At 44.0% G+C, this 27,553-nt stretch overlaps 9 protein-coding genes across 9 annotated transcripts; 4 read left to right on the top strand and 5 right to left on the bottom strand.

The window, feature by feature from the left end:
- Window positions 1–585: 585 nt before the first annotated feature.
- On the bottom strand, window positions 586–1,206 carry I203_103211 (uncharacterized protein; the record flags this gene model as incomplete). Its single annotated transcript, XM_019150663.1, has 1 exon — window positions 586–1,206. One exon carries the CDS (start codon window positions 1,204–1,206, stop codon window positions 586–588), a length of 621 nt encoding a protein of 206 aa, XP_018999890.1.
- Window positions 1,207–1,808: 602 nt separating this feature from the next.
- Window positions 1,809–6,195, bottom strand: I203_103212 (uncharacterized protein; the record flags this gene model as incomplete). The annotated part of the gene is made up of 6 exons (XM_019150662.1): window positions 1,809–2,006; window positions 2,123–4,515; window positions 4,582–4,993; window positions 5,061–5,535; window positions 5,594–5,848; window positions 5,909–6,195. 6 exons carry the CDS (start codon window positions 6,193–6,195, stop codon window positions 1,809–1,811), a joined length of 4,020 nt encoding a protein of 1,339 aa, XP_018999889.1.
- A 322-nt stretch (window positions 6,196–6,517) lies between these two features.
- Window positions 6,518–10,338, top strand: I203_103213 (uncharacterized protein; the record flags this gene model as incomplete). The annotated part of the gene is made up of 18 exons (XM_065517256.1): window positions 6,518–6,719; window positions 6,801–7,013; window positions 7,107–7,325; window positions 7,407–7,628; window positions 7,694–7,805; window positions 7,864–8,036; window positions 8,089–8,188; window positions 8,239–8,279; window positions 8,337–8,444; window positions 8,493–8,555; window positions 8,607–8,679; window positions 8,730–8,945; window positions 9,016–9,262; window positions 9,335–9,374; window positions 9,426–9,625; window positions 9,687–9,723; window positions 9,782–9,811; window positions 9,890–10,338. The coding sequence occupies 18 exons, from the start codon at window positions 6,518–6,520 to the stop codon at window positions 10,336–10,338; spliced, it is 2,745 nt and encodes a 914-aa protein (XP_065374074.1).
- A 596-nt stretch (window positions 10,339–10,934) lies between these two features.
- Window positions 10,935–14,179, top strand: I203_103214 (uncharacterized protein; the record flags this gene model as incomplete). Its single annotated transcript, XM_065517257.1, has 4 exons — window positions 10,935–11,297; window positions 11,459–11,586; window positions 11,673–13,290; window positions 13,382–14,179. 4 exons carry the CDS (start codon window positions 10,935–10,937, stop codon window positions 14,177–14,179), a joined length of 2,907 nt encoding a protein of 968 aa, XP_065374075.1.
- Window positions 14,180–14,624: 445 nt separating this feature from the next.
- I203_103215 (uncharacterized protein) lies at window positions 14,625–15,096 on the bottom strand (the record flags this gene model as incomplete). The annotated part of the gene is made up of 2 exons (XM_019150659.1): window positions 14,625–14,756; window positions 14,857–15,096. 2 exons carry the CDS (start codon window positions 15,094–15,096, stop codon window positions 14,625–14,627), a joined length of 372 nt encoding a protein of 123 aa, XP_018999886.1.
- Window positions 15,097–16,232: 1,136 nt separating this feature from the next.
- Window positions 16,233–18,003, bottom strand: I203_103216 (uncharacterized protein; the record flags this gene model as incomplete). The annotated part of the gene is made up of 6 exons (XM_019150658.1): window positions 16,233–16,532; window positions 16,606–16,725; window positions 16,801–16,951; window positions 17,035–17,256; window positions 17,377–17,747; window positions 17,872–18,003. 6 exons carry the CDS (start codon window positions 18,001–18,003, stop codon window positions 16,233–16,235), a joined length of 1,296 nt encoding a protein of 431 aa, XP_018999885.1.
- A 693-nt stretch (window positions 18,004–18,696) lies between these two features.
- Window positions 18,697–20,862, bottom strand: I203_103217 (uncharacterized protein; the record flags this gene model as incomplete). Its single annotated transcript, XM_065517258.1, has 6 exons — window positions 18,697–18,969; window positions 19,049–19,556; window positions 19,616–20,023; window positions 20,161–20,489; window positions 20,578–20,586; window positions 20,662–20,862. The coding sequence occupies 6 exons, from the start codon at window positions 20,860–20,862 to the stop codon at window positions 18,697–18,699; spliced, it is 1,728 nt and encodes a 575-aa protein (XP_065374076.1).
- A 631-nt stretch (window positions 20,863–21,493) lies between these two features.
- Window positions 21,494–22,940, top strand: I203_103218 (uncharacterized protein; the record flags this gene model as incomplete). The annotated part of the gene is made up of 7 exons (XM_019150656.1): window positions 21,494–21,629; window positions 21,704–21,804; window positions 21,907–22,050; window positions 22,132–22,450; window positions 22,543–22,611; window positions 22,688–22,809; window positions 22,902–22,940. The coding sequence occupies 7 exons, from the start codon at window positions 21,494–21,496 to the stop codon at window positions 22,938–22,940; spliced, it is 930 nt and encodes a 309-aa protein (XP_018999883.1).
- Window positions 22,941–23,921: 981 nt separating this feature from the next.
- Window positions 23,922–26,538, top strand: I203_103219 (uncharacterized protein; the record flags this gene model as incomplete). Its single annotated transcript, XM_019150655.1, has 4 exons — window positions 23,922–23,960; window positions 24,048–24,556; window positions 24,674–25,978; window positions 26,103–26,538. The coding sequence occupies 4 exons, from the start codon at window positions 23,922–23,924 to the stop codon at window positions 26,536–26,538; spliced, it is 2,289 nt and encodes a 762-aa protein (XP_018999882.1).
- Window positions 26,539–27,553: the final 1,015 nt, after the last annotated feature.

Genomic DNA, 27,553 nt, shown 5'->3' on the forward strand with positions numbered 1-27,553 from the left:
AATTGTCATTTTGTAAGAACTCAAAATGTGAATCAGAATCAAATTTGAATTGGGGTTTCACCGGATCATCTCGACCCTATTCAATTAGACCTGTCATGAACAGCATCAATAATGTGACAGGTCAAAGCCTGGCAATTATAGAATGAATAGTACGGGGAGTACTCAAGGGAGATAGTGGTGTTGTCTCAATAAAAAGTAATGTTTACAACAAGCAAGAGGAAGAGCCAATCTGACGAACACGATCCGTGTTTCAGACCAGATCATACTAATTTGGATCCATGCGAAACACAAGAAGAGGTTAGCAAAGGCTACATAGCTTATCAATCATGCACATCCTCAACAGGAGGTTGCATAGTATAATATCTGGAAGAGCGAGGTGCTCTGGACGAATTCCTCATTCCAATCCTCCTCAATCAGCCCAATGGAGCTTCAGTAGATATCGGACCAGACTGCAGTTTCTAATCATGCGCTTTACCCTTGCGTATTATTGTTCGTCCCGGCTGACATCTCCAACATGTATTCCATAACCGTTTATCCATTTATCCAACTCTTAATATCGCAATCGCAATCACATTTTAATTTCTCCTATTCCTCGGTTTTCAATTTTCGTCTATTCTCAATCCTCTCCACCACCTCATCAACCAACCTCCTCATTCCCTCTTCATAAGCTCCTAACAAACTTTCATCCCTTCCCAGCCTTTTTTCACTAACAATCAATTCCCTGGGTGATTGTACCAGTACGTCACTCTGCACCATAACCACGTGAAGTCCTCCTCCAAGAACGATCTTAAGTTGTTCAAGACATTTGGTTCCACCATGTCCACCTAGAGTGACAATTCCTACAGGCAGTCCAGTCCACTCGTGATACAGGTGATCGAAGGCGTTCTTCAAAATCGATGGATAACCCCAATTATATTGCGGAGTAATGATTACCAGGCCGTCCCACTCCATGACGGTAGATGACCACCGACGGACCGCGAAGTCAGAGTATGCGTCGGGAAGGGTCGAAAGCGAATGAGCTTGAGGTACAGCTTGGTCGAGTTGGAATGGCAGAGGATGTCCAGGTGAGGAAGATAAGTGTATGGTCTCTACCTCGAGTGAGGGGTAGGAAGTTGAGAGTATGTTTTGGAAGTAGGTTGAGATTCCCTGGATGTTTGATCGAGTACGGGTGGATCCGAGGATTATACCGATCTTGATGGGTGACATACTTGACTTTTATTGAGTGTGCTTTGGATCTGATCGCTGTGGAAGTAAGCAGGGTGCTTGGTTAGATGCTAAGGCTGCTTGAGAGGGTAAAGCTGACTTGACTATTTCTACCTTTCATCTCCAGCTTCAAAGAGACCGAGGCGGCTACGGTCGCTTGATCACGGCAGTAAGTCAGGTCGTCGGCAGCGTTGTACTGAGTACATTCATACATCGTATTGAAGATAAATAAGACGCCATCATGGTAAACAGAATATCAGGTTTATCTACTGTGTGAACACGAGTACAAGTCACTTTCTCATGCCCGAGGTGAATGTTTACTCGAGTACTCTATGATACGCGGCAAGTGGTTCGGTCGGAAAAGATCCATATCGGCACGAGCGATACTATAGGTGGCAGTTCTATTTTTAGATCACCACTACTATACACACAGTACGAGCGACATAGTAAAGTATGTTATGTTACATGTAATGTCATCCTACAGAGGACTGAGCTATCGAGCGTATCAAAAGACTAATCCATATCGTGCAAAGGCATCAACAATCATCACGTAATGTCACATCGTTCCTCCTCACTCATCCCACCGATACCAGAGATAAGCTGCCCTATCGTTTTCCAGTGATAGCTGCCAATTCAATCTTCTTCAACATGCTCTTCAAGTTTTTTCCGCCCTTTTGACAATTTTCTTCCAACCAATTCTCAAACCCTCGTCTCATCTCTACTAGACTATCGGTGATGGGCAGATCGTCCCCTGGGTTAAGGAGAGTACGGAAGAAGTTTGTCCATAGGTCTTGTTGCCAGTACTACGTCGAGAGATCGTTTCGTCAACATGGGACTTACCAGAATAAAGGTCACGCTTGAACGAAAAATTTCAAAGAAAGGCAGAAAGCAGATGGAAGACGGATAAATTATCACTCACCCTCTTCAATCCCTGATCAATAGCCCATAATCCATCTTGACCCTTCACGACCTTTATATATTTCCCATACAACATTGTATAAGCTATACTTGCCAATCCGTAATAATCAGTCTGATAACTCCAGTTTTCGCCATTCTGCATTTCTATGCAATCTTTCTCGTCTGCTTTCCAGCCCCCAATTACAAATTTCTGTTTTCTTTTCGCTGGGTATAACGTCAAATCGAGTGTTTTACCAAAATCAATCAATCTAACTCCCTTTGATGACCATCCATTTTCACCTTTTTTAGAGTATGAGGCTGACCAAGAAGAATTGGGTATATCCGGTAATCGTATAAGACAGTTATCGATCTTCAAGTCACCATGGATGAAATCGTTTGAATGCAATTCTTCTACCAATTTGAGTAACTCCACAACGAAGAATATACACAACATCTCTTCTAGTGTTGATGGTCCTCCTGAAGTTGAAGGTGAAACACCAATCGTATTAGCTTTATTGACGACATCTAACAATGTGCCCTGCGATGAATAATCCATCAACAAATAACTTTCATCTTTGAATGCGTAAAGTTGTCGAGTCTGAATGATTGATGATACAGCTGATTGGCTGATTCGGGAGTATATCCGATTCAATACGATATATTCCCATATCGAAGAGGGTTGTTCAACCTTGATAGCCAATATTGACTTGTCTTCTTTCTCATCCCCATCTTCGTCTTCTTCTTCAACGTCAGAATCCATATCATCTTCCAGTTGCCGTTGAGCAACATCAACAGCTGAGAAAACCAATCCGAATCCACCTTCACCGACCTTATCTCCAAATTCATATTTTTTACCTTGCAATTCGATATGTGCAATATCATCTGAAGGAGCGACAGATGCTCTGGAGTTGGTACTACCTCTGCTACCTCTTGATTTGGCGTGTTTCTGTAGTTGAGCCCAATTAGATGATGAGGTGGATCGACAATCGATAAATCCAGGTATTTGCGGAATGGGAGGCTCAATGGATGTTAAAATCGTCTCAAGGATTTCCGGAGATGCAGGATTACATGGATTGGGTATATTGAAGATTTCAGGTATCTGATGATTGGCAGTAACAAAGTTTTCACTCTCTGTCGTAGGATCGACGGAGCCTGCCCTAGCAGTATGCATAGTCTCGCCATCCGTCAAGACCATCGTATGCATCGTATTCTCATTCCGATGGATGGTGAAACCTTCTGGAAGCCGGAACTTGCCATTGATATCACCTGAGGGCATATCATCTTCCGATAAGATGGATTTGTCGTATTCGATGCATTGGGCGGGCGGAGAAGTACTTTCATCTCCCGCTTGTTGAGGAGGAAGTTGATTCTCTGAATTGGACGAAGAGACTCCAGCTGTCACTTTCGCTGGATCGGAAGCGACGAAAGCGTCTTCTTGCCCTTCGTCTTCATCCTCAGCAACACTGAAAGGTCTCGTATTACTTGCGGTAGACGAACGGAGATTCGTCATGTGGGTGTATTCACAGGTCCTCTCGGTGATAGGTGTCATAGTGTTGATTTGAAATCTTCTCATTCCTCTTGGCCTTTCCTCTTCTTCCTCTTCCTCGTATACATCGTTCAAGTCCACCCGAGACACACCTTGCTGTACTTCATGGACGAAGCCGGCTTCTTCCTCTTCAGCTTCTTCATCTTCTTCCTCTCCTTCTGGCACTTCCTGAATCGACTCAGTCACTCCTCTACCATACGAACTTTGTCTCGTCAAAGCAGGAGTAGCGAAGAGATTCTGCGAGAGTGGCTGACGTTCTTTGGGTGCTATCGAGGGTGTAGCCTGTACTGCATTTTCCTGATCACCATTCTCGTCAGAGAAGATACCGAAAGCTTTCGGTTTTGACGAACTCGATGCGAGGGATGTACGACTGGTCAAAGGAGTTTTTGCAGGGGTATCATTGAAGATGTTGAATTTACCTGATTTACTCGCTGAGGGAGGGACAGAGTTTTCGTCACTGAAAACTGCTGGGTTGGATGATTGGATATTCTCATCTTGAAAGACTGTTGGTTTGGAGGAAGCAGCATTTTCATGGTTGAAGACCAGTGGCTTGGAAGTGGGATTCTCACCAGGGGTGAAAAGCCGACTTTGACCTGCAGGAGTTGGGGTGGGAGGGATCATAGCCCCTGGAGTTGCTGCTAACATGGCGATGGATCCTGGTCTTGCAGGTAAAGGTGTAGGAGCACATTGAACAGGTTCTTCTTCCTCTTCTTCATCTGACGAGTCATCAGAGTCACTAGCTGAATTTCGAACCGTACCTCCATGAATAGTCTGATCGAACATCTTCATCACTTCTAATTCAGCAAGTTTGGTGTTCACGGTCGGAGAAGGCGGTTTGACTTTCTTTTCTTCAGCTTTGGGTGTGGAAGCTATGACATCAACATGTTAGCTGAAAAGCTCGTATCCCTGCGACAACGTTTAAAGAGCTGACTCACAGCCAGGGTTATGCCATGATCTCTCCCATTCTTTCACCTCGCCCTTCCACTCTCTACCCAACAATCCTCTCTGCCTGGCTCTGATTTCCTCAAAACTCCACTCATCGCCATTCTTGTATACTGCATTCCAATCGAACATTCTTCTTTCCACCTTTCCAGCCGCGTTTCTCGTGTCAGGTCCATCTCTAGGACATTCCCAAGCCTGCATTACAAAGCGTGATGACGAGGATGCTTTCGCAGGTCTCGGAGGTTTCCTGGCTGAGGGAGGTGCAGGTAGAGACGGAAGTGCAGTCGAGAGTTCCGAAGTATCGTAGTGTCTTAGAGGATCCGATTTGAGCAATTCAGCTTCTGTCGGTGGTTGTTTCTGTCGTACGAATACTTCGTCGGCTGAGCGTATACCTTCGTTTTCGGACTGTTTATCAAGGTCATGATATTAGCTAGGCCATTTATAGTGATTTTTGAAAGGCAGCTTGACTCACTACATCCTTGAACACCTCAACCTTTGGTGTCCTAGGCGCCATTCTAAGTCTAGAAGCGCTCTGAGGTAAAGTCTCTCCTTTCCATGGGGTAGCCTCTATGGTGTTCTCTTTCCTTCTAGCATCTCGAGTACCGAAATCTGCCCATTCTCCGGGAGCAGTATCCTCCGATCTACCGTTATCATCCGAGAAAACCTCCATTTTACTTCCATTGCCTTTACTTGCTACTCTGAGGGAGGGCGCCAGCTGAGTGGCTCCAGCCACAGAGGCCGAGGCGGTAGCTACTTGACCTAATACTGATCGGCCCAGTGTTCTGGCAGGTGCTGAAGTGGATGAAGATGGTTCATCATCCGGTACCACACCTGAAGGGGGAGCCATGATCCTTTCGAGGAACTGCTTATGACGGTTTTTCAATCTATCAGGAGGCGAGGCTTTACGAGCTATACCTAATCGATAAATCTCATCTGCTTTTTTACGTCTGTGATGGGTACTCGGTCAGTGAAGCAATAAAGAGCAAACAAAGGGAGATGACTGACCTCCCCAAACCTTCTAACGCACTTGCCCATTCTTCGTAAAACACAGAATGTCTAGTCCCTATATCTCGAGATTCCAGAAATGCCCAAATCTCTTCTCTCCTTTCTATCTGCCTGGCATACATGACCCATAATTTGAGGTATCGGATATCCTGTGTGTATCTCGTGTCATTGACGAACCGTCTTGTGGTGGTTTCTAACAAGGGTAGGAGGTGTGTATCCGACGATACGTGATGTTGTGCTACAAACAGTATGTACCTAAACACACGTCAATTAGCTCACCACGAATAGCGTCCCAAAGCTTGTGGTATCGCTCACTTGTTGTAAACATCCAATATATCCAATATTTTATCTATCATATCTTCACCCTCCTTGTCCCTCTTCTCCGCGTCTTCGATATCCTTCCGAAATCGCTCATGACCCTCTTGAACCACTTTATCAGCAGCGGTGGGTTCCTTGAATACGTTGGACAGAGTAGCGGCTGATCGTCCAGTCGCCAATGGTCTGATGTTCTCCTTTTGGGACTCGATCAAGGCGAAATCCGTGACTGGACCTGAGGAAGATGGAGAAGGGGGCCGCTGACCTGGTGAGAATAGTGATTCCATCGTTGACGGTGTACCTGTATGCCCTATGTGTGAGTTGATCAGTACGGTCGTTGATTGAATAGCGGAAAGCCAAAGTGAAAATCAAAATCAAAATCAGTCGCTTGTTTATCTTTGACGCGTTGACTGCAAATGCACTTGTTTGGTTCAGTATCATCCCCCAAGTGACGTGGCATTCACATCCTTCCCTACGTCATAAGGGCGTGTTTTGAGCTATGACGGCTAACTTACCTCCACTAGACATGTCCGCTGACATCTCGATACATATAACACATAACAACTGTTTCATCAACCGTACCTCCGCCGCTCAACCCAATATACAAACATGGTCACCAAGCAAGATAGACCATACTATTTACAAGAGGACGATCAAGAGGGTGAAGCCTTGGTCTTACCTGCCGAGGAGGATGATCCCAGTATACCCAAAGATGAGAGCAAGAAGGACAAGAAGGCAAGGGAGAAGAGGGAGAAGGAAGCTGGAGTGAGGAGGGTGAAAGTGGGTAGGGTAGAGCTGGACCCGAGTATAGGTGAGTAGCTTGTCGCGTCTCTACACCCCAAGAACCACGGGAAAGCTACTTTACTGATACATGGTAATCTACAATTTGCAGACTACGCCAATTTTACATCTGATGGACCGGGTCTGGATTCAAAAGCGGTATTAGATGATATGGGGATGATCAATATCTGGGTGGATCTCAAGAAACCATTGCCTGATTTACCGAAAGATTATGCTCGAGCGGTCAAGGAGTATGCAGTAGATCGAAGGAAGGGTGTCAAGTGTTCACCGCTGAATATAGTTATATTCATCGTCGGATCGAGAGGTAAGCTGTCATCACTTCGACCTAGCTAAATTCTATGAATTTCAGACCATCATCTCATCGAAAAGTTGTTGACCTTACTTGTATATCGTCTAGGTGATGTCCAACCATACCTATCATTAGCATTACATCTCATCACATCCCATTCACACCGAATCAGAATAGCTACCCATCCAGATTTCAAGGACTTTGTACTCGAAGCGAGGAAATACTTGAAGGATAAGAAGGGTCCAAACGGGGCGGATCTGGAGGATAAGCTGGAATATTTCGATGTGGGAGGTAATCCGAAAGAATTAATGGCATACATGGTCAAGAGTAAGTCGAACTAAGCTATCCTCCAATGGTTGGTCTTCCGCCCAATCGTTCATCGCAAAGCTGATGTTTGTACCTATCTAGATCCCGGTCTTCTACCTGGTATGGCATCATTGACCAACGGCGACATATCATCCAAGCGAAAGATGACTGCTGAAATGCTCGAAGGGTTTCATAAATCTACTTATTCGCCTGACTCAGTATCTGGAAGACCTTTTGCAGCAGATGCGATTATTAGTAATCCCCCTGCTTTCGGGCATATACATATCGCTGAGGCTTTAGGTCTTCCATTACATATGACTTTCAGTGAGGCTCGATCAGAGAATTTCATCCAGCTTGTCCCAAGCTGACTTTTTTTTTTGGATACTCAGCCATGCCTTGGTCACCTACAACAGCTTTCAACCACCCTCTGGTGCGAATTGAGCAGTCCAATGCTGAGAAAGGCTTAACGAACTACCTAAGTTTTGCGTTGGCAGAGATGCTGTAAGCTACAGTCTATTCTTACCTACGCAAAGCACAAAGAAGCTGATGATCTTTTCAGCACGTGGCAAGGCTTAGGAGACGTTATCAATTCTTTCCGAAGCAAAACCCTCTACCTGGAACCATTATCGATGAGTTCGGGTCCCTCTGTGGTAGATAGACTGAAAGTACCCTGGACGTATTGCTGGAGCGAAGGGCTGATCGAGAAGCCGAAAGATTGGAAAAATCATATTGGTATGTGGAGGAAACCGAAACACAAGGCTAGCTCAGCTCATTTTAGTAATAGATATATCCGGGTTCTACTTCTTGGAGGGTGACAAGGATTATCAGCCTGATCAGGAGCTGAAGCAGTTCTTGGAAGCTGGTAAACCTCCGATATATATTGGGTAAACTGGAGCAGATGGAAGCATTGTATAGGTGCTGATGCCTTTCGCAGCTTCGGTTCAGTCGTAGTTGAAGATGCGACTGCAATGACCAGTAAGCTTTATACTCGCGTATGTGGGATGATTAGAAGAAGCTGACTTCGTCGCATAGAAACTATCTTCGAAGCTGTCAAACATTCCAATGTAAGAGCTTTAGTAAGTGCGGGATGGGGTGGTCTGGGAGGTTGTGATGTACCAGACAACGTGTTCATCCTAAAGGGTGAGCGATGCCCTCTCAATTGTGGTACTTTGCTTATCGCATTCATAGGCAATATTCCGCATGATTGGTTGTTCTCAGAAGGACGAGTTAGCGCTGTGTGTCACCATGGAGGTAAGCTGAGCTACCAAACCTATACGCAACTTGAGCTGATCACGAGAACAGGTGCGGGTACCACGGCAATAGGACTAAGAAATGGTTTACCTACGATCGTTGTCCCCTTCTTTGGTGATCAAGCGTCAGTCACGATGGCTGAGTCATACGTAATGATACTGACAGATTACTTAGCTTTTGGGGTGAGATGATACATAAAGCCGGAGCTGGACCCCCTCCGATCCCTCAAAAGACTCTCACGACGGAAAATCTAGCCAAAGCGATCGAGTTCGCTACTTCTCCTCATGCAAAAGCCGCAGCCAAGGGCATGGCAGATAAGATAAAATCGGAGTCTGGCGAAGTGAAAGGCGTGGAATCATTCCATAATCACCTGCCTTTGCTCAATATGAGGTCAGTACCCAGGACTGTTAGAACTGTTAGTCCCTGTTGCTGAGCTAACACTTCATCTTGATCCACCTAGATGCGACGTCGACCCTGATCAATTGGCAACATGGTGGTCGGACAAATTATGTTTGAGGTTGAGTGGTTCTGTTGCTGCTTTAATGGTCGAGAGTGGAAAACTCGATTGGAAGGAATTGGAAATTCACCGAGCGAAAGAGTACGACTCGAAGAGAAGGGTGGTTGATCCCATCAGCGGAGGTGCAAGCGCGATCTTCGGTACGATAACGGGTTATTATGCGGGTATTGCTCAAATCTTTTACAATCCGGTAGGTCAACGCACCGAGATATCAGAGAATGCGAGTACACAGGAGTTGATATGTTGATTTTTTGACTTTCAGCCAAAAGGAATAATCAATACTACCACAGCGATACCAAAGGGTCAGTTCCTGATTTCTGTGTAACGAATGAGAACTGATGATGTGAAAATAGGAATGGTCAACATCATCGATAACATATACGAAGGGATGGATAACATTCCGAGAATGATCGGTTCGGAACAAGTGAGAGAGAGGGGTAAAATACACGATTTTGAGAGTGGAGTGAAAGAAGGCGCAAAAGGTGTTTTCTACGGTTATTGGGATGGAATAACGGGTTTGGTTAGAGAACCCGTTGAAGGCGCCAAGAAGGAGGTGAGTGCACCTCTTTGTCTGTTACTGTATGATCAGATCTCATGAAACATCTTTAAAATAGGGCTTTGTCGGTGCGATCAAAGGGATGGGAAGGAGCTGTATGTGTTTTACCCATATCGCCAAGTTATTTGCAAAGCTGATCTTGGTTGCAAATAGATGTAAATGTTACTGCTCGTCCAGCAGCAGGTAGGTAACGTCAGACTACGGGGATCGAGTGGCCTCCCTTAGCCAGGCAGCTGACATTGACAATGTCAATTCTTATAGGTATAGTAGGAGCGATATCACTGCCTATACGAGGCCTGACCAAAGCATTCCAGAACAAATTTTCGGCACCCCGTGAGATCGTATTAGAACAACCTAGGAGATTACTTTCCATCGAATCGCTTAATTCACTATCATCACAGAAGAAAGATAGACTAAGCAAGAAATTTGAAGATCTCACTAGACCTGAAAAGGTTAAGGAGAGAAAGGAGAGTTTGAAGAAGAGGGCGAAGAGGGTCATGGAGGGTGACGAGACTGCCTTGGATGAAGGAGATAGCACTCCAGTGGAAGAAAAGGAGGAAATAAAGTCTACCAACCTCTCAGTGGCTGACGCGGATGTGAAGGTCAATACACCCCAGGGAGAAGGGACGAAGACAAGTGAGATGGAAGAAGCTGAACGTAGAGGATATGAGAGAGCTCTGAAGGAGTTGAAGGAAAGAGAAGGTAAATGATCGTGTCGATGCTTTGCAAACATACACGGATAAACAGTGGCTCGAAGATTGTCATTGTAACTGTATTTATATCTGGCTGTCATATTATGTACCACCGGTTGTGAATATGTGGAGACAATGGATGCCGAGTATTGACTGTCCTTATCAGATAAGTTCCCGTGCGAGTGACACACCTGTCCAAGGCGACTCACGGACCGTTTCCACCCGGTTTTGATGTTGGAGTTTCGGGTCAAACAAATTGAATACCAATTAACCCAGGCACGATCCAATGAAATTCCATAATCACCCCTTTGGGGACAATACGAGTAAGTCACTCGTGCCGTGTGCTCGTAGAAGCCGATAAGCGCCAAAAAATGAAAGTGGCCGATTCACTGCGCCGAGAAAGAGGGAGAGCACGAGTAGAGAGCTACTTTCTCACTCGACGTGTGAATTTGGATTTTTATGCGTATTTGCTCGTCTGTATCATCGTTTTAGTCTTAAATGTTGACAGGCTTCCATCATCATCATTGTAACAAAGTAAAAACAAGGTCAGCAAAGGAGGACCGATTTGGAGATACATCAGTGATCAATGTCTTTGCGTAATCAACGATAACAAGATGTCATATTCAAATCAGAATCCTTATCACTACCCCTACCACAACATCAACAACAACAACAACAACAATAACGATCTTTATCATCGCCAACATCATCAATCGCAGCATCATCCTTTTATGGCAAACACCTCTGTTTTTGCTATAGCACCAATATCAACTTATTCCGATCCTCCATCTGCATCTGCATCTGCATCTACTTCTACATCTAGCTCAAGTACGGGGATTGGTCCGAGTCGCATCCCTCCTTATACCCACATTCCCTCTCAACAGCATGATGGAAACGCTATCTTAACGACAACAGCGACGTCAACGCCGATAAAAAGAGGAAAGACGGGTTGTATAACTTGTAGGATACGTAAGAAGGTGAGTACATATCTTTTCAGTATTCATATATAGTCCTTCACCATTGTTATTTCATAACCATTGTTATTTCATAATTTAGTGAAAAGAACAAGAAAAGCGAAAAAGAAAACAGTCGCTAATGTCAAGACATGGTGAACGGTGCTGACTGTTGATTTATATAGCGATGCGACGAAGCCAAACCCACTTGTGATAGCTGTGCGAGATTAGGACTGGAATGTATGGGATACTCGGTTCAGAGACCATCATGGTTGAAAGAAAAAGATATGGAGATGAAGTTGAGAGAAGAAATGTAAGTGAATATCCGATATATTATATCATGTGTGATAGATTAGCTCATGATGGTTGGCTGCGATGTGATGGAAATCAATACAATAGTAAACAGAAATCCAACGAGAGACGAAGGAGTAAGAAGACTGTACAGCCCAAAACGAAAACAGGACCGAAACCGACACCGACACCAACAGCAAAGGGAAAAGGAAAGGCTGAATTTGAACCGGAATCAGAACAACAGATAGAAAAATATCAGAGTACGATGGGCGGCGACCTCGAAATAGTTGCTTCTTCCAGTAATCCGTTTAAGAGGAAAAGACATCACCAGGATATGGAGGAAGAAGACGAAAATGATGACGTTGAAGAAGAATACGATGTGATGGAATTGGATGACAACAACAATATGTCATCTTCATCTATGGGTGGTCCATCAAGATCAGTCTCGGTTCCCACCTCCTCCGTCTCATACCCACCAGTTGTCGCCCGATCTCAAAACTTATCTCCTACTCCTTTGACCGGGGCACCTCTGATCAGCGGTCTTAACCATCCTATAACAGGCTCGTTGGCGAGACATCCATGGAACCCAAGTCATCCTCAGGGTCCTCATCGAAGTCAATATAAGCATCCATCTCCTTGTCCAAATCCTAATGCGATCGCAGGACCGTTCACTAAAAGTTATACCTATCCACCTCCTGCAGAATACTATCAGAATCAGTATCAGAATCAAGGTTCAAGCTCCAATACCGATACTCCCTCTTCACTTATCGAATTATCTAATCCCGAATCTTCCCTTGAAGATCTATGGATATACCTTCTGAACTGTCAACCCGACATATTATCCAATTTAGTCTCGCCCTCGCCGATCCCACCTAGATCGCTTAGTAAGAGTCCTTCGCCTGATTCGGTCGATAGATATTTCCATCATTATCTTAATGTGGTCTTACCATTGCAGTTCAGGTTCACCATGAAATCGTCTGCGGCGCATCTGTTAGCTCCACTGGCGATGAGGGATGATACTGTCATGAATGGTCTGAAAGCTCTAGCGGCATTACATCTGAGTGTATATAGGAATCAAAATACCAAAAGGAACGCCGAGAACAACTATCAAGATCAAATTCATGGAGGGGAAGGCGATGTATTGTACGGAGCGCTAGTAGAACAAGAAGCGGAGTCCACGATCCCTCAAATAGTAGAAGAAGAAGGACAAGGAGAAGAGGAAGAGGAAGGAGAAAACGATAAAGAAGTAGCCGAGAGATCTTTCGATAAAACGATAAAGAGCTTACGATCGCCGACATCCAATCCGAATGAGACCGACGGGTTGTTGGTTTCCTCTATATCTGCCATATCATACGTGATCTTCAGAGGTGGAATAGCATCTGAATGGGTTGAAGCGCTTAGAATAGCCAGGAAATATCTATGGGGAGCTTTGAGAGATTCACCTGAATTAGGAATATTTATACCTTCCACTATTCCCACTAACACTCATTCACATCAAAAGCAGAAAGGATCACCTTGGAAAAGGTATCGATATTTCCTACAAGCTATAATACGTACGGATATTTTTGGTTCTATCACTGAAAACAAAGCTTCACCGTTATTACCGATCTACAGATCGTTGTTGAATCGTTCGTCTATTGATTTCTTATCGGATGGGAGTATGAGTGGGAGGCCAAATGGCTTGAAGGAGATCGTACTGAATCTAGATGATATGGATAATACCACTGTAAGTTTTATTCTTTTCTTCCTTCGCTCAAAGAATAATGATAAATACCTTTGATCGCATTTCGCTCATGCATTCGATTCATCACATCTAGTTACTTGCACTGGCTGAGACAGTCGCTTTATCTGAATGGCGAACGGAGCAATACCAAAGAGGTACATTAGATCTTGAAGAACTCGTTAGAAGGGGTAATGAAATCAAAGTCTTGTTAAATGGGAGATCAAGAAGGGAAAAACAATATTCCCCAATCTTCAATCATCACCATGTCCGTCAATCATATTCAAATGGAAATGAGATGGGAGATATGGACCCAAAGCTAAAAGGTCAATTAATGAGTGATGCGTTTTACGAATCGACCAAGATATTATTGTCCATAACTATAAATGGGCCTTTCCCGAAATTATCGACTGTTCAAGAACCTATAAATGAAATTATCAATTTGATCAACCAACTCAAGGTATTAGAGAATAGACAAACACAATCTCAAACCACGACCACAGCCACCGGTGGAACCCAAACTGCGATCAGAATAGAGAACAAGAAGCGAATGACAAATGCGACGACCATGGGGACGGGGACGATCACTGGGACAAACGAATTCATACGTACATTGATCTTCCCAATCACAATTTCAGCATGTCATTGTTTACCCTCCCTACAACCTTTCTTCAGGGGGTTGTTTTTGAACTTGAACAAAAGTTCATTGTTATTTGGGAACACGAGATTTATCTGGATGTTAATTGAAAAGATGTGGGAAGAGAGAGACATCTTGACCAATACCTATACCGACGAAGTTAATGGAATTGAGAGTCAAAGTGAATTTGGAAGACCAATTTTCTGGCTGGATGTAATGAAGAGATTAGGATGGGAAGGAGGCATCTTGCTGATTTGATTCAAATTGGTTACTGTAGATGGACCGATGTCAGAAGGAAATGATAAATCGGATCGCACTGTACTGTATTGACTTGTACAAAACACGTCGTATCTCACAGTTACGTACTTGTACTTTCGAAGCTCCATAGTTGTATGCATATAACCCCACTAAGATCCACTTTTTTGCTTCTCGATACTTATAAATGTTGAAAGAAAAAGGTTACACTCTCTCTCCCCTGAACTCGAGAGGTCATGCAGTAGCGTCATGACAGCAAGAAAAGTCAACTAGCCGTTGATGTTTACTGCACTAAATCATTTCCTTGTGCTGTATACAGTAGACTTACATGTCATATCACATACTCACTAAGCAATATAGTGTACCATCGTTTGAAAAGGAAAAAAGGAAACGATCTAGAGTATATATATTGACAATTACAGGATCGTCCAAACTCCGAGTTTCATTTTCACACACGTTCTCTTAATTCCGCCTTCTTCTTCTTCTTGCTCAATCGTTCTCTCATGTGCTTGACCATCTCGTCGATTCTTCCAGTTTGTTTGTGAGAATTGTAAGATTTCCCCCAATCGGTTATCCCGTACTACAGAAAGTGAAATTCACAGGATCAGGTAAGGCCCTCGACAAGTATTTGTACAGTATTTCCACCAAAAGATGAGGGAGAGAGATAGCTTGGTACTCACTCTGGGTTGACATCCTGTTAAGTAAGCGTACAAACCAATTCCCTCAGGCTGATCCAAGATGAGTCTACATAAGTGTTCGTTACGTCGTCGTCTTTGAGCTTGATCACGTATGACCGATGGCCTTGCGGAGACATCGTACACCTTTTTGGCTCGTTTGGATCGGAACGTGTTGTTGTCCTGATCGTCATTGTAGTCATCATCAGACGATTCTGCCATGTCCATCTCGTCTGCTGAATTCATTTCGTCCGATCCATGCACGGAGACTGTCACCGGTAGGGGCCTCTTGTTTGGTCTGAAGGAAGTAATGGCTGCAGCAGAGATAGCTGTAGCGGGCTTGTCTTTGCAAGGTGCAAGTTTGATTATGAATTGATCAGTACTCGTATGAACGTGGCACTCGGATGCACCATCGATTCGGACATCACTCCAGTGATCTTCAAACACACAACCTTGGTGATATCTCCACTTGCATGCATGCAGGACTCAAATGACTTGGGGAGGATTTGGTAATGTACCTGATCTACATGTGTACTATGTTCTAGCCTGACAGAAGCTGTGATGACTATGTTATGCAACGTTCCTTCCTGGTGCTTTGTTCTCTACCCTGCTGCCTGAATCTGCCTTAATTTATGTAAAGCACAATAAGTATAAGGCTTCCGGCTGTTTGAAGTTATGGAGGGTACCCATTAAAAGCATTTTGAAGGTCCTCACAAGCAACAGGTGGATATCTGGCGTGTTAGAATGCCCTGTGCGGCTCCCTCAATTTTGAGGAATTTTGTCCATCCATATGATCACTTGTTGTTCAATCAATTCTTGCCCAATTCAAAAACGGGCTTGGATTGCAAGAGAAATGTGACCTTGCATATACCAACCAAAGTATCAAAGCATTAGAAGGTGCACTGCTCTCCACACAGCAGCATACATATGCAAAATGACGCTTCTGAGAGCAACTGTCAATCTCTGGCTTTGCAGGGTCGAATCCGTAGGTATTTCCTCAATTTTTCCAGAAAGGAGATATTTGACAGTTCCACTATCACCTTTCAGCGCTACAGACCGCCAATCATGCCTGTGTCATGCCTGTCCTTAAAGTGAGGGTGACTTTGAGCCGATTTTGGCACTTCTGCCATCCGCAGCTCAAAGTCACTCTCTCATAGCCCTTCCAAGCAGTGGTTTTGATAGCAAAAAGCTGATAGATGTAACAGACATGGTTTAAGAGACCATTAGCAGCCGGATCTGCGCACAACATGGCCGGAAACATCACAAAAATTAAAAGGAAGGCTCGGCCACAAAACTGACATCTATACTTGTGTGTATGCATTATGAAACATGAAGAGTGCATATATCTACTCTCCTCTCAATTCTGCACAACATGGACTGCTTCAAAATGCAGCTTGATAAGCTGAGTGATGAGCAAAATAGACAAGAAGGCAGAAAAATGACATTTTGTCCGAGTTGGCGGTGCATCCGAATGCCCCGTGAATACGAGTATTGATGGTCTGACGAGCTTTGTGACTTTCGATCAACCATTGTGAGGACACGACCTTCTGATGTTCTTTGGCGGATTCGATAAGTTGTCGTTCGCCTTCGGTCTTACTTCGAAGTGAGTGAGGTCCATCGTAAAGTCTCTGAAGAACGATGACATCGGCGACTTCGATTGTACTCGTGGTATGGCCCAAGTCCTACAATAGAGGACTCATCGATTAGCCAAATAATCCAACTCACGTCGGATATCGAACGAAGATAGCCACTCACCTCAACAATAAACTTGAGAAGTGAAGCTCCTTTACGAAGATGAATCCTCAGGGATCCCACTGGTGTTGCTTGATCTATTACTGTCTTCTCTTTCCCCTTCTGACCCAGGAGTCGATCGAGCTAGAAAAATTCAACCATCATCAGCAAGATTTGCACATGGAACTCCGATTGTGCGTGAATATGAGCCATACGCACCTCAGCGTGAATGTCATTCTCCCATTTCTCATCTATTTCTTGACCCGAAATAGCTGAGCTGGGTCCGCTGGCTGTCATGATCTCGTCGCTGGTTTGATCGACAGAAGGAGGTGCGGAGCCATCCGAATGATCGGAGTGATCAGCTGAGATCCTATATACAGTATTATTAACGGGATCAGTTGTCGACCTAACAGCCAATGTACTGTTTGCAACAAGTCAGAATTGATTGCTTACCTTTCCTCTCGTTCTTCACCAACCTGCACGCTGATCTGTTGCTCAGTCTCGCCACCGTGGTGACGATGATAATCATGAACCTCGTCATCGTCATGAAGATCTTCGGATCGTACTCTTGGCGTGGAGAAAACAGAGTCAAGATCTTCATCTAGTATCTCAATCGAGTGTGTCGACGGAACACTCGGACCATTTTCGGATTCGCTTTTAACAGCGATTTTAGATCTGTGTCAATTAATACCATATCAATCAGTCAGGAATCGAAGAAAAAAAGGCAATAACCGTATATATAGAATCACAAGCTCTTTGTTAAGGTGCAGATCGAGATAGTACTACAGTACTTACCTAATGCTCATCCCTGCCCACCCGAATTTACCGTATCTCTGATCCAACACTCTCTGAGCACCGATGCAGCTTTTGACCCAATCCAATTTGAGGATCACCTCCTTTCCTGTTCCTGAAGGAACAGTGTCTCCATATCTTTCAATAATCTTATCAACAGTCCAAGGGAAGATTCCGTATTCGTATTGATCCCAATCGTCGATTGGAGTGACTTGCTCAAGGGGAATATCAAGAATCAAATGGGGTTTGAGATCAGAGCGACCATAATCGTGGTTGTGGTTAAAATCACACAGGTATTGTTCGAGATGAGCAGGGTGGATGAGGATGTGATTGACGTTGTAATTCGGGGAGGTGATGACTTGTCCACCGTATAACTGTGAAGCAAGTTCGATTAGCATATGCGTTCCAGTTCTGAACTCGGTATGGTCACCTACTACTGAGAGGGAAAAGGAAAAGGAAAAGGAAAAGGAGAAGGGAAAGGATAGAAACCACACTCACCTCGATATCACTCTTGCAATACCTAATATCCTTCTCCCAATCTTCTTCGCCAACGATTTCGTTCCCTCTTTCACCCTGATGATCAGGAGGACAGTAAATGTAGAATCTCTTGCCCTTGAATAGCGACTTCATCGTTGAAACGGAAGTAGTGGTATCGGGGAGGAAGAGGAAGAGAGAGCAGGGTTCGAGTGAGGAAAGTCAATGTGGAAGTTGGATGTTCTTTTGGGCCAAGGATAGGTAGGGTGAGTATGACAAGAGAATGGGAAGGGTCTAAGATGGAATGGAGAAGAAACGAATACAGATATCAAGGTAAATGAAAAAGAAGAGAAAGATTGATGATTGAGGTTTCCATTTATATACACTCATGATCTTCCTCGAGAAGACTGATTGCTGGTACGGTCATGATCGTTGTCATCTTGTACTAATTCGTTCCTCAAAGGTATACCTTTGACCTCGTGTATGATATATATCCGAATATGGAAAGACGACAAGGACGAGTTGATGGATGCTTGTTTGATTCCATTTGATGGCTCAATGGTACGAGTACAGTCAATCCGATTCACCCCACTCTCCCCCACTTCCCCTGTGATGTTTCAAGAGATCAAACACAGTACATCCGTTCATAATCAGTACTCGTAGTACATACAACCACAAGAAATCCCGATAGTTTATACAACCTTTTCGATATCACAATTTAGCGAGATAGACCACAGGGAGATATCCGATTTCGATCCGACATCCGATAACAACCCGTTATCGTCATCACAAACATTCAACAAAGCAATCTTAATTTTCCGATGAGATATCTGCCGTTGAACGAACCTTTCAGCCCCTTTCAGTAGGTGAAGGGGTCATGATATCTCCATTCCCATTATCGTTGTCGTTCGAATTTATCCGATACTCGTCAAGCGATAACAATCGATCAGTCTCAATACAGTCATTGACCCAATCTGCAGAAACGACTGCCCGGGTGGGATCAGACGAGATTTCCCGTACGATTCGCGAGTGTTCGGGCTCGATGACTGATTCAGTGGGTGAGAGAGGGAGGATATGGATGGTAGCTTGTGGTTCAGGTACGATGACACCTCCGCCTGTGCGCTATTGCCACGCAGTCAAAATAGTATTGTAGACCATCAGTATCGCAGTACCAATATAACGCGAAGCATAACCAACTCACAGTAATTGCCAGTTCGATAAACTTTCTTTCCCTCGCTGATCCAGAAACATGGAATCCTAAAGGAAGTAACAATCCTTTGGCGAATATCCCTTCAGGTCGGATTTTAGGGCGATCCTCAACATACGACGAGGACGGGGTGATATCATCTAAATTCGGTTCACTATGCCATTGAGGGGTGGATAGGTTGACTGGTTGCATGATAGGTCGAGGTTGCGGTGACGGCGTAGCTGTCGTTCTCATGTCAAGCTGATGTTTCTTTACACTGGTGACACTGATGTCATCTCTGCCTATGATGTTCGAAGCTGTCATTGGTGGTGTAGGGGGTGGCGGGATGTTCATCGGTAGATGCTGTTGGGAAGGTAAATCGGGTGTTTCGGGTCGTGTATCAATCTTGACGCCTTCATCAATTAGAGGTTTGATATCTTCGTCATTGGATAATTGAGCTGTAGTAGGATTTTCAATCTCGGGTGGTCGTTCATCCGCTGTCTCCATCTCCATGATACCAGATCTAGCATTGGGAAGTTGTCAGCTATGCATCGCTTTCACGGTTCGAAGGATATAGCTTACTCTTCGACTTTCGGTCTCAAAGGTTGCTCCCTCATGGCACTGCCATCGAGATCCATGGACGTTGCATTTCCATCATCATCGGCTGTTTTCCTTGCGTTGCTAGGATCTTGGACTGGACTATCAGCTTTCTCTGGCTGGTCAATTGTTCGAGATCTCGTCGACGGATCTTCAGCAAGGCGACTCGATAGCCTAGCTGCAAGAGGCACCACAGGATGTTTATCTTGGATATTACTATAGCTTTGAGGAGCGGACAAAGAACTGCTAGATGAGTTGGACCGTTTCATAAGACTCTCAAATGGGTTTGGCGGGACATTGGAAGTTGCAGGAGGTGTGTATAATGGCTGTTGAAGTGGTAGTGGTAGCTCGCCCCAGGGTGTTATATTGACGTGTTGAGGATCGTATGTGCCTCTAAGAATACTAAATCAGCTTATTCACTCTCCTCAACACGTTGGTTGTGCGGGTTGAGTCTGGACAGATCATCGTTCCACGCATACCATCACCGACGCTCAAGGTGATAAAATTCCATACTCTAGCAATACACTCACTTGATTTCCCATCCTGCAAAATCGTCAAATCTGCCCACAACCCTATCTTGCCTCACACATTCATTTACCCATTCTTGCCTCAGTAGAACCTTTCTTTTCGACAAATGTACAGCCCTAGGTTCTTCTGTCGGTATGCGACCTCTGAGACACGCGAAATAACGTATCAGATCATTATCTGTCCAATCCTGCTGGTGTTCTAGCGATACCAAATCAGGCCCGGTAGTAAGTATCTGAAGTACTACGTTTTGTGGATAAGCGGGGTTTAGGGGTAGGATAATATGGGTTACCGAGGATGAAGAGGGGGTACGGGAGATTGAACCGCTGTGATACTAAACATTCAGGTTATCAGCTCATTATGCTTTACGAACCAATGTGGAACGCCTAGCATGATTGACGTTTTATTTATCAGTGACTCACCCTGATGGTCTATATCAGTCTATCAATTTCCTTCTTACTCTTCCATTGATCTCCTCCGCCACTCCCGCCTCCAGGAGAATGTACATAGAAAGTGAAACCCCTCCAAAAACTACTCCCGGTCGATCTCCTTCTTTGATCTGGCCTGGTGATAGTGGAAGGCGATATGGGTATTTCTCCTCGACCATCATCTCTGATATCATCATAACGCGATCTTCTGCGCCGGGGAGATTGCTGTCTGGGCTGACGAGGTGGTGATCTGGTCCTGGGAGCATCTCGATATTTCATCCTGTCCCTCAGAGGAGGTGGTCAGATACGTCGTCGAGGAGGTGAGCGTGACGGTGAGCGACGGTGATACTGACCATCACTGATGTAATGGAGTGAAGATGATGCTATAGCGGTACTGGGAGGATCAGGGAGACTTGAGTGGGCGGATGGTGGACGTATACTATCTCGGAGCATGATGACGCATGGAAAGATAGACAGGAGACGATATCCTGGAATGTAGATATCAACACTACACTTTCCCAAGGAGTATACAGCCAGTGATCCCGCAATCCCGTATAAGATGGACGAAGAATGTAATGTCTCCTGGGATGATGATGCTTGTCACCATTGCATACAACATTAACGTTGCTCCGAACAACAACAAAAACATTTTTGATGGGATGTGATCCGACGGAGGGTCCGTGCCTCACTCCTCGGTCATGTACATGGTACTCGTATTACGTATGACGAGTTGGCACATCTCTATGACAAGTTTGCTTCCGTTGCCTCTCACTGCGTTTCATAGATCTTCAGAAAGACCACAGTGCATTGTTATAACTCGTATCCTCTTTATCGTTCCCCATTCCTCAATGCACCATCTGAGTCGGTGGAGCACGCTTTCCTGTGCTCATTCGTGATCATCCACCCTACGATGCACCCTGGTAAACGTAAAACACCATCCTGGGCTTCCACCTCCCCTCAACCCGGTATCAATGGGAGGGCGTCGAGCGTATCTAGTGTGAAGCAGGAGGGGGAAACAGAGGGTGACAGTAAAAGGTCTAAGCCTAGTATGTCACTCTCTATCCTTTGGTACCACTATATACTCGGTCATTGACAGCGGATGATATTGTTCTCGCTCTAGATATACCGACGGGTGCGGATGGAAGACCAATCTATTCTGCGAGTCATGGGATGTACAGGGATGTCAGGACGGCTGCTCTAGACTTGTTCCACCAGCTCAAGGTGGGTTCTTCCTTAATTAATTCCTAAAATATACTATTCCACATGTTCATGTGCATGTTCATGTACATGATTCATACTGATGATTGAATATCGTCTATATAGCGAGCAGCTACGATGAGTTATCATGATGCCTATTTCAGAGTACAGGAAACATCTCCTGGATTAGATGCTACTGCCGCATTAGAGTTGCTCAAAGGTATGGATAGAGTAGATTTCAAAGAGATCAATAATGTATTTATGTATATCGTAAGTTCAGATTCCATATCCAGGCCACACACTCCAATAGACTAATCGAATCGTGATATTTACGTTCTCATGGTCTTATAGCCCGATTTAACACTGAATACTCTACCTGAAATCCGTTCGCATATTCGAATTCATTCCACTCCCACATCTGGTATCCCAGTGAAGACTCTTCGAGAAGCTATGCCAAATGGTATCAACCCCTTGGGCGAGCTGGAGGCCAAAGGCGAAGTATTGATAATGAGAGGTTTGACAGGTCATTTTAAGGACATCCCTTTACCTAGATTAGGAAGGAAGAACTTGAATGGGTATTTGATCAACGATGGTGGGAATGGAAGGTGGAAGACGGTTTTTTGGGATCATGAGAGGGAAAAAGGATTAGCTGGCAAAAGGGTCGATGACGGTGAGCCGCACTACTACCGACTTCTTCCCCTTGCAACGTCATTGTCTCTTCATGCTTAGAATATTGTGCTAACCATATGCCCCTGGCCTCAGAATTCATCTTCTCATGGGCAGACGTACCGATGGCAGAGACGGATGATGTTACGAAGTTACTTGCTGAGCGTCAGTGTATTGGATCGTCTCCATTGTACAGAGCTCTGAAACTGACAACTCTCTTTACTCTGATTGCATTTTATAGAGGAACTCACTGCGAGTTCAGCCATACCTGCTCCTACCAAGCTTACCCATGTCGCACCTGTCAAGAAGAAGAAGAAAACCACGAGGGCCCTGAAGATCACCAATACACATATGAAAGAGCAGGTAAGTTGGATTTTCTTCCTTGCCATCTCGTTGCGATCAACTTTCAGTATCTGTCTTATGCATTCCTTGCTGACATGCATACCTGTCTTTAGGGTATCGATTTCTCGAGAGATTACGAGAAACCCTCTTAGAATGTCTAGTGTGAGGTGGTGATGACGTCGTATGGGGGAAACGTGGCAGAAGAGAGTGTTGTGGCATTTCTATGATCATTATTGATTGGTCGGTTTGGTCTTGTTATTGTTGTTTATCGTTGTATCTTTCAGACCACCCATGCATCAACTTCATTTGTACTACATGATCATGCATGCACATCCTCCATGAAACAGTATGCATATATCACTACATGTCAAGTAGTCAGTCAAGCACAGTATGTCCGATGTTTGAGTAGATGAGTGGGAATAAGATTTGTTTATTTGTTTTTGTTTTTACATTTGCGATTTTGATCCCTGAGATAGATTCCAGACAAATCGTTGATCACACATCCAACCACTATACAGTAAGTATCATTTGTTGTTGTTGTTGTTGTTGTTGACCATCATCATTCTCATTCTTCATACATAGAGCTTGCTCTTACTGCATTTCTAGGTAGACTTGGACAGTCACTCTTCACATTCACCTCCACCTTTCCTGCGAATCAACGAATAAACAACGTTACATCGTAAAACTCCCTTTCTTTGTATTGTGTTTGGTACAGTTTGGCTTGTCCAACCTTTGACTCTGTTAGACAGTTTTAATTTCGTCTCAACCTATTCATCTATCGACCTCCTCATATATTCGCCCTTGCTCATCAAGATATTCTCGAAAAGTCAACTGGAGATTTTGGTCAACACGCTTAAGTGAGTCGAGTACAACTTCTCATTGGTCTGTCAATAGTGGAGGGGGAGGAAAAACAATGGTAGAAAGAAAGCCTCCTTGTACCTCCTACATCTGAGTCATTCATCAAATGAGTCTGTCCGATTGACCTGACTCACCCTACTCGACATCCCTGCTTATCATTGAAATCCAACATACTTCCTCGTAAACAATCCTGAAGTCTATGAGCCAAGCTAATATCGGTTATTGTTTCGAAGGGAACAAAATATCTATCAATCTATCTATCGTCATTTTGAACAATGCCTGCTGGGAAAGAAAGTCTTTTTGGTGCCGTACAAGTAAGTGTCACATCAATCAAATCTCATACTACTACCCATCAATTCATGAGAATCATGTTAACCATCCCGTCTGTTGTATTCTATCAGTCACCACCAACTCGAACATCACCTCGTAAGACCTCTAACAACAACACTACCACATCTATCAACAGACTCTATCCTACACCATTATCGATGTCTCCTTCTACCTCATCTAGCATATCCATCTCCGTATCCACATCAACAAACAATGGAAATGGTATAGGGTCATTGAGATTCCCACCTTCATTCGATCCCAATCACCCTTCTTCATCTAGATATCACTCTACCACCTATACCCCATACTCGCCCTATCGGCCAGGGGAGTACGGTAGGTCCGAAAGGGGTCTGGCAAGTGAACGGACCAAGATCGAAAGGAAATTATTCGATGATGATGATGATGATGGCAACGATGACAACGATCACAATAAAGAAGAAGTGGAAGATGATAATGTGAAGCAGCAACAAGATAGGTTGACTGTAGACACGAACAAGAAAGAAGGTAGCAGTCCACTTGCACCTGCTTTTCAGGCAAAGATGGTCTTGAGGAATGGAGCGAGTATTGATTTGATTTCTTGGTGAGTGATCAATCATGACCATGACCATTCCCTATATGATCGATAAGACACCACACCGTCCTTTACTTATTTGAGTAAAACCCATTAAATGTTTACTAATACTCTTGGATTTGTTAGGCTCCGTACAAACTTCCATCACCTACCACCTCCTCACACAGTCCTCACACCCTGCATGCCACTCAATGGTATCCGACACCTACTCCTGGAAAGATTCCCTCGAGCTCCCGAAGTTGAGGAGATCTCCAAAGCCGTATTAGCAGCCTTTCCTCACTCTCAATGGGATTATCCAAGTGGTACCTCGTCTGAACCACCCAACATACGTGGACTTGTATGGCACGGCAAAGATATAACGGACGAAGAGGATATCGAACCCGTCAAACAGACAACGACGAAAACATCCGGTATCAACGGTGGTACACATGGATCGTCAAAGAAGAATAAACAAAATCAAAGTCAAAGTCAATCAAGATCACCTACACAATCTACTCTGGTTTCTCCCATATCTAGCTCCAAGAGACAATTACCTGACACACCCGCTACTCGATCTGTTTTAGAGGAATTTGCCGAGATAGCTACCCTGGCAGATAAGACGCCTACGTTAAAAGCCAAATCATTACCTGGAGATCATGATATCGATGTGAACGATACGATGGTGGAAAGTAAGAAACGTCGTGCTAGTCAATCACCCGAATCAGGCTTTAGTTCGAATCATAGAAGAAGAGCTTCAACACCTGATAAATTACATGGTCTGTTAGCTGCTGCTGAAGCAGTCGAAGGATCGCCCATCACTTCTTTATTAACTGGACCATCCACAACACACAGTAATGGCCATAAGAGAAGAAGAACGATAGGTGGATTCAGTTCTGCGAAAGAGATGATGTCGTCTTCGCAAAGGAAATTCAACAGATCTTCCAGAGGTACACTCTCACCGCCTCCTCAAGCAATATCAAAATTCAATTTCTTGCCTCAGCTGAACGAAGATATAGATTACCTCGTACCGTTGAATGATACAACTTCGAACAATGGTTCCGGTTTAGAACAAGTTGATGATGATCATGAGGAAGAAGATGCAATTTCAACCAGTCTGAGGAGGAAAGCACCCAATTCTTCATCGACAAGTCAATCTTCAATAATATCATCTACTATCCCTTCTACCTCTACCACTTCCATCACCGGTGGAACTGGTAGTGGAAGAAAAGTTAACGAATTACCTACTGAAGGTGATGCACCGGGCTACGATTGTAAACCACCTTATCCGTATCATGAGATGATTCGACATGCGATCGAATCTGCTCCTGATTGTAGACTACAATTATCTCAGATTTACTCGTCGATAGCGGATAGGTTCCCATTCTTCAAGACATTGGATGAGAAGAAAACGGCAGGTTGGCAGAATAGTATAAGACATAATTTATCGTTAAAGTGAGTTGATTTTGCCCTCCCTTCCTTCTCCGCTCTTCTTCTTAATCCTCATTATCATTCAAGAGGTTGTTTGCAAAAGAAATGACAGCTGATGCTTTTTTGTTTGTTCATTTGACACTAATAGAAAAATGTTCGTCCGAGTTAATAAACCTGATGGAACACCTGATGACTCAGGTGGGAAAGGAGGTTGGTGGACTGTTCAACCTGGTGTACCAGATGAGGGACGCCCAGGACGAAAAGCAAAAGCCAAAAAAGCAAAAGCGGAAGCAGAAGCTGAAGCTGGAGCCGGAGCAGAATCGACCACTACAACGAATGGAGAAATCGACAGTCACGATAATAGCTCGAATGCGACTCATATTGGAATAGAAGATGTGAAATTCAAGTATAATGATTATCAAAACTCAACATCACCACAACAACAACAACAACAACAACCGATAACAACGGAAAAATCGAAATTACCCGCGATGACCACTGCAAACCATCTAACTCAGGTATCGGTTCATGAGATGATGAATCCTCTGGGTACGGATCCGAACGGCATGAAATATGATATATAAAATCGTGTCATATATACAATTGTTTGTTCACTCGAGATATTCGATCAATATGATCTATTGGGTTTTATCTTGTTTTGGGTTATGGTCTTTGTTGTTGAGGTAATCAAGTTGTCATTCATATCTTACCATATTCTCATTTCTCATCTCCGTTAATGATTGTGATTGAAACCAGAAGAAGAAGAAGGGCACGATGTGAAACGTTGTTTGTATATTCACACGAATCCATGGATCAAAAACGAAATATCTATCTACCAGGAAGAGGGATAAATCTATCAATCTTACATATCTATCGGGAAAGGCCGAAAAGGAACAGCAAAAGGAACAGATTGGAATATTGGGTAGAAAAGTAAATTCGGTGGAGCCGTGAGAAAATAAAAGAAATGAAAATGACAAATGAAAAATGACAAATGGAATGAGATGTATGATGATTATCTACAGTATGATGAATAAAACAGATTGAGGAATACTCGAGTACTCGTGTTGCATGTGGTACTGTATGAGAGCGAATTCTTTTCTCCACAGTGCATAAAACAGCGATATTAACTTAATGCAATAACCATGGCGTCGACTGTACTGTTCTCAGGTGTGAGTGAATGACTCGACCACGAACAGAAGAAACGTTGGACATTGTTACAATGAAACAACCGGGGTGTCACACATCTCTTCTGCTTACTGTATTTTACTTCGACTTCATTTGGCTTGATTGATTCAATGGATTTTAATCATCAACTTGATCCTCATCTTGATGATATATACATGAGACCTGCGGAAAGAAGCCAACTGTCCCCAGTATGTCAACAACCTTAAGATTATTGCTTGTGGTCCGTACTTTGCTCCTTCTTCTTTCCTTGTTTACTGACATACACACACACGCACAGACACTCGACCCCACTTCACTCAATTTTTGATCCTCTCCCCATGCAAACATGAAATTCTGAACATATGGAAAATCGATCGACTTTCCTTCCTACCACATTCATAACATATCATCAGATCAACACCTCATCACCACATT

Source organism: Kwoniella mangroviensis (genome assembly GCF_000507465.2).
Source record: "Kwoniella mangroviensis CBS 8507 chromosome 1 map unlocalized Ctg01, whole genome shotgun sequence".
In the NCBI taxonomy this organism is placed as follows: Eukaryota; Fungi; Basidiomycota; class Tremellomycetes; order Tremellales; family Cryptococcaceae; genus Kwoniella; species Kwoniella mangrovensis.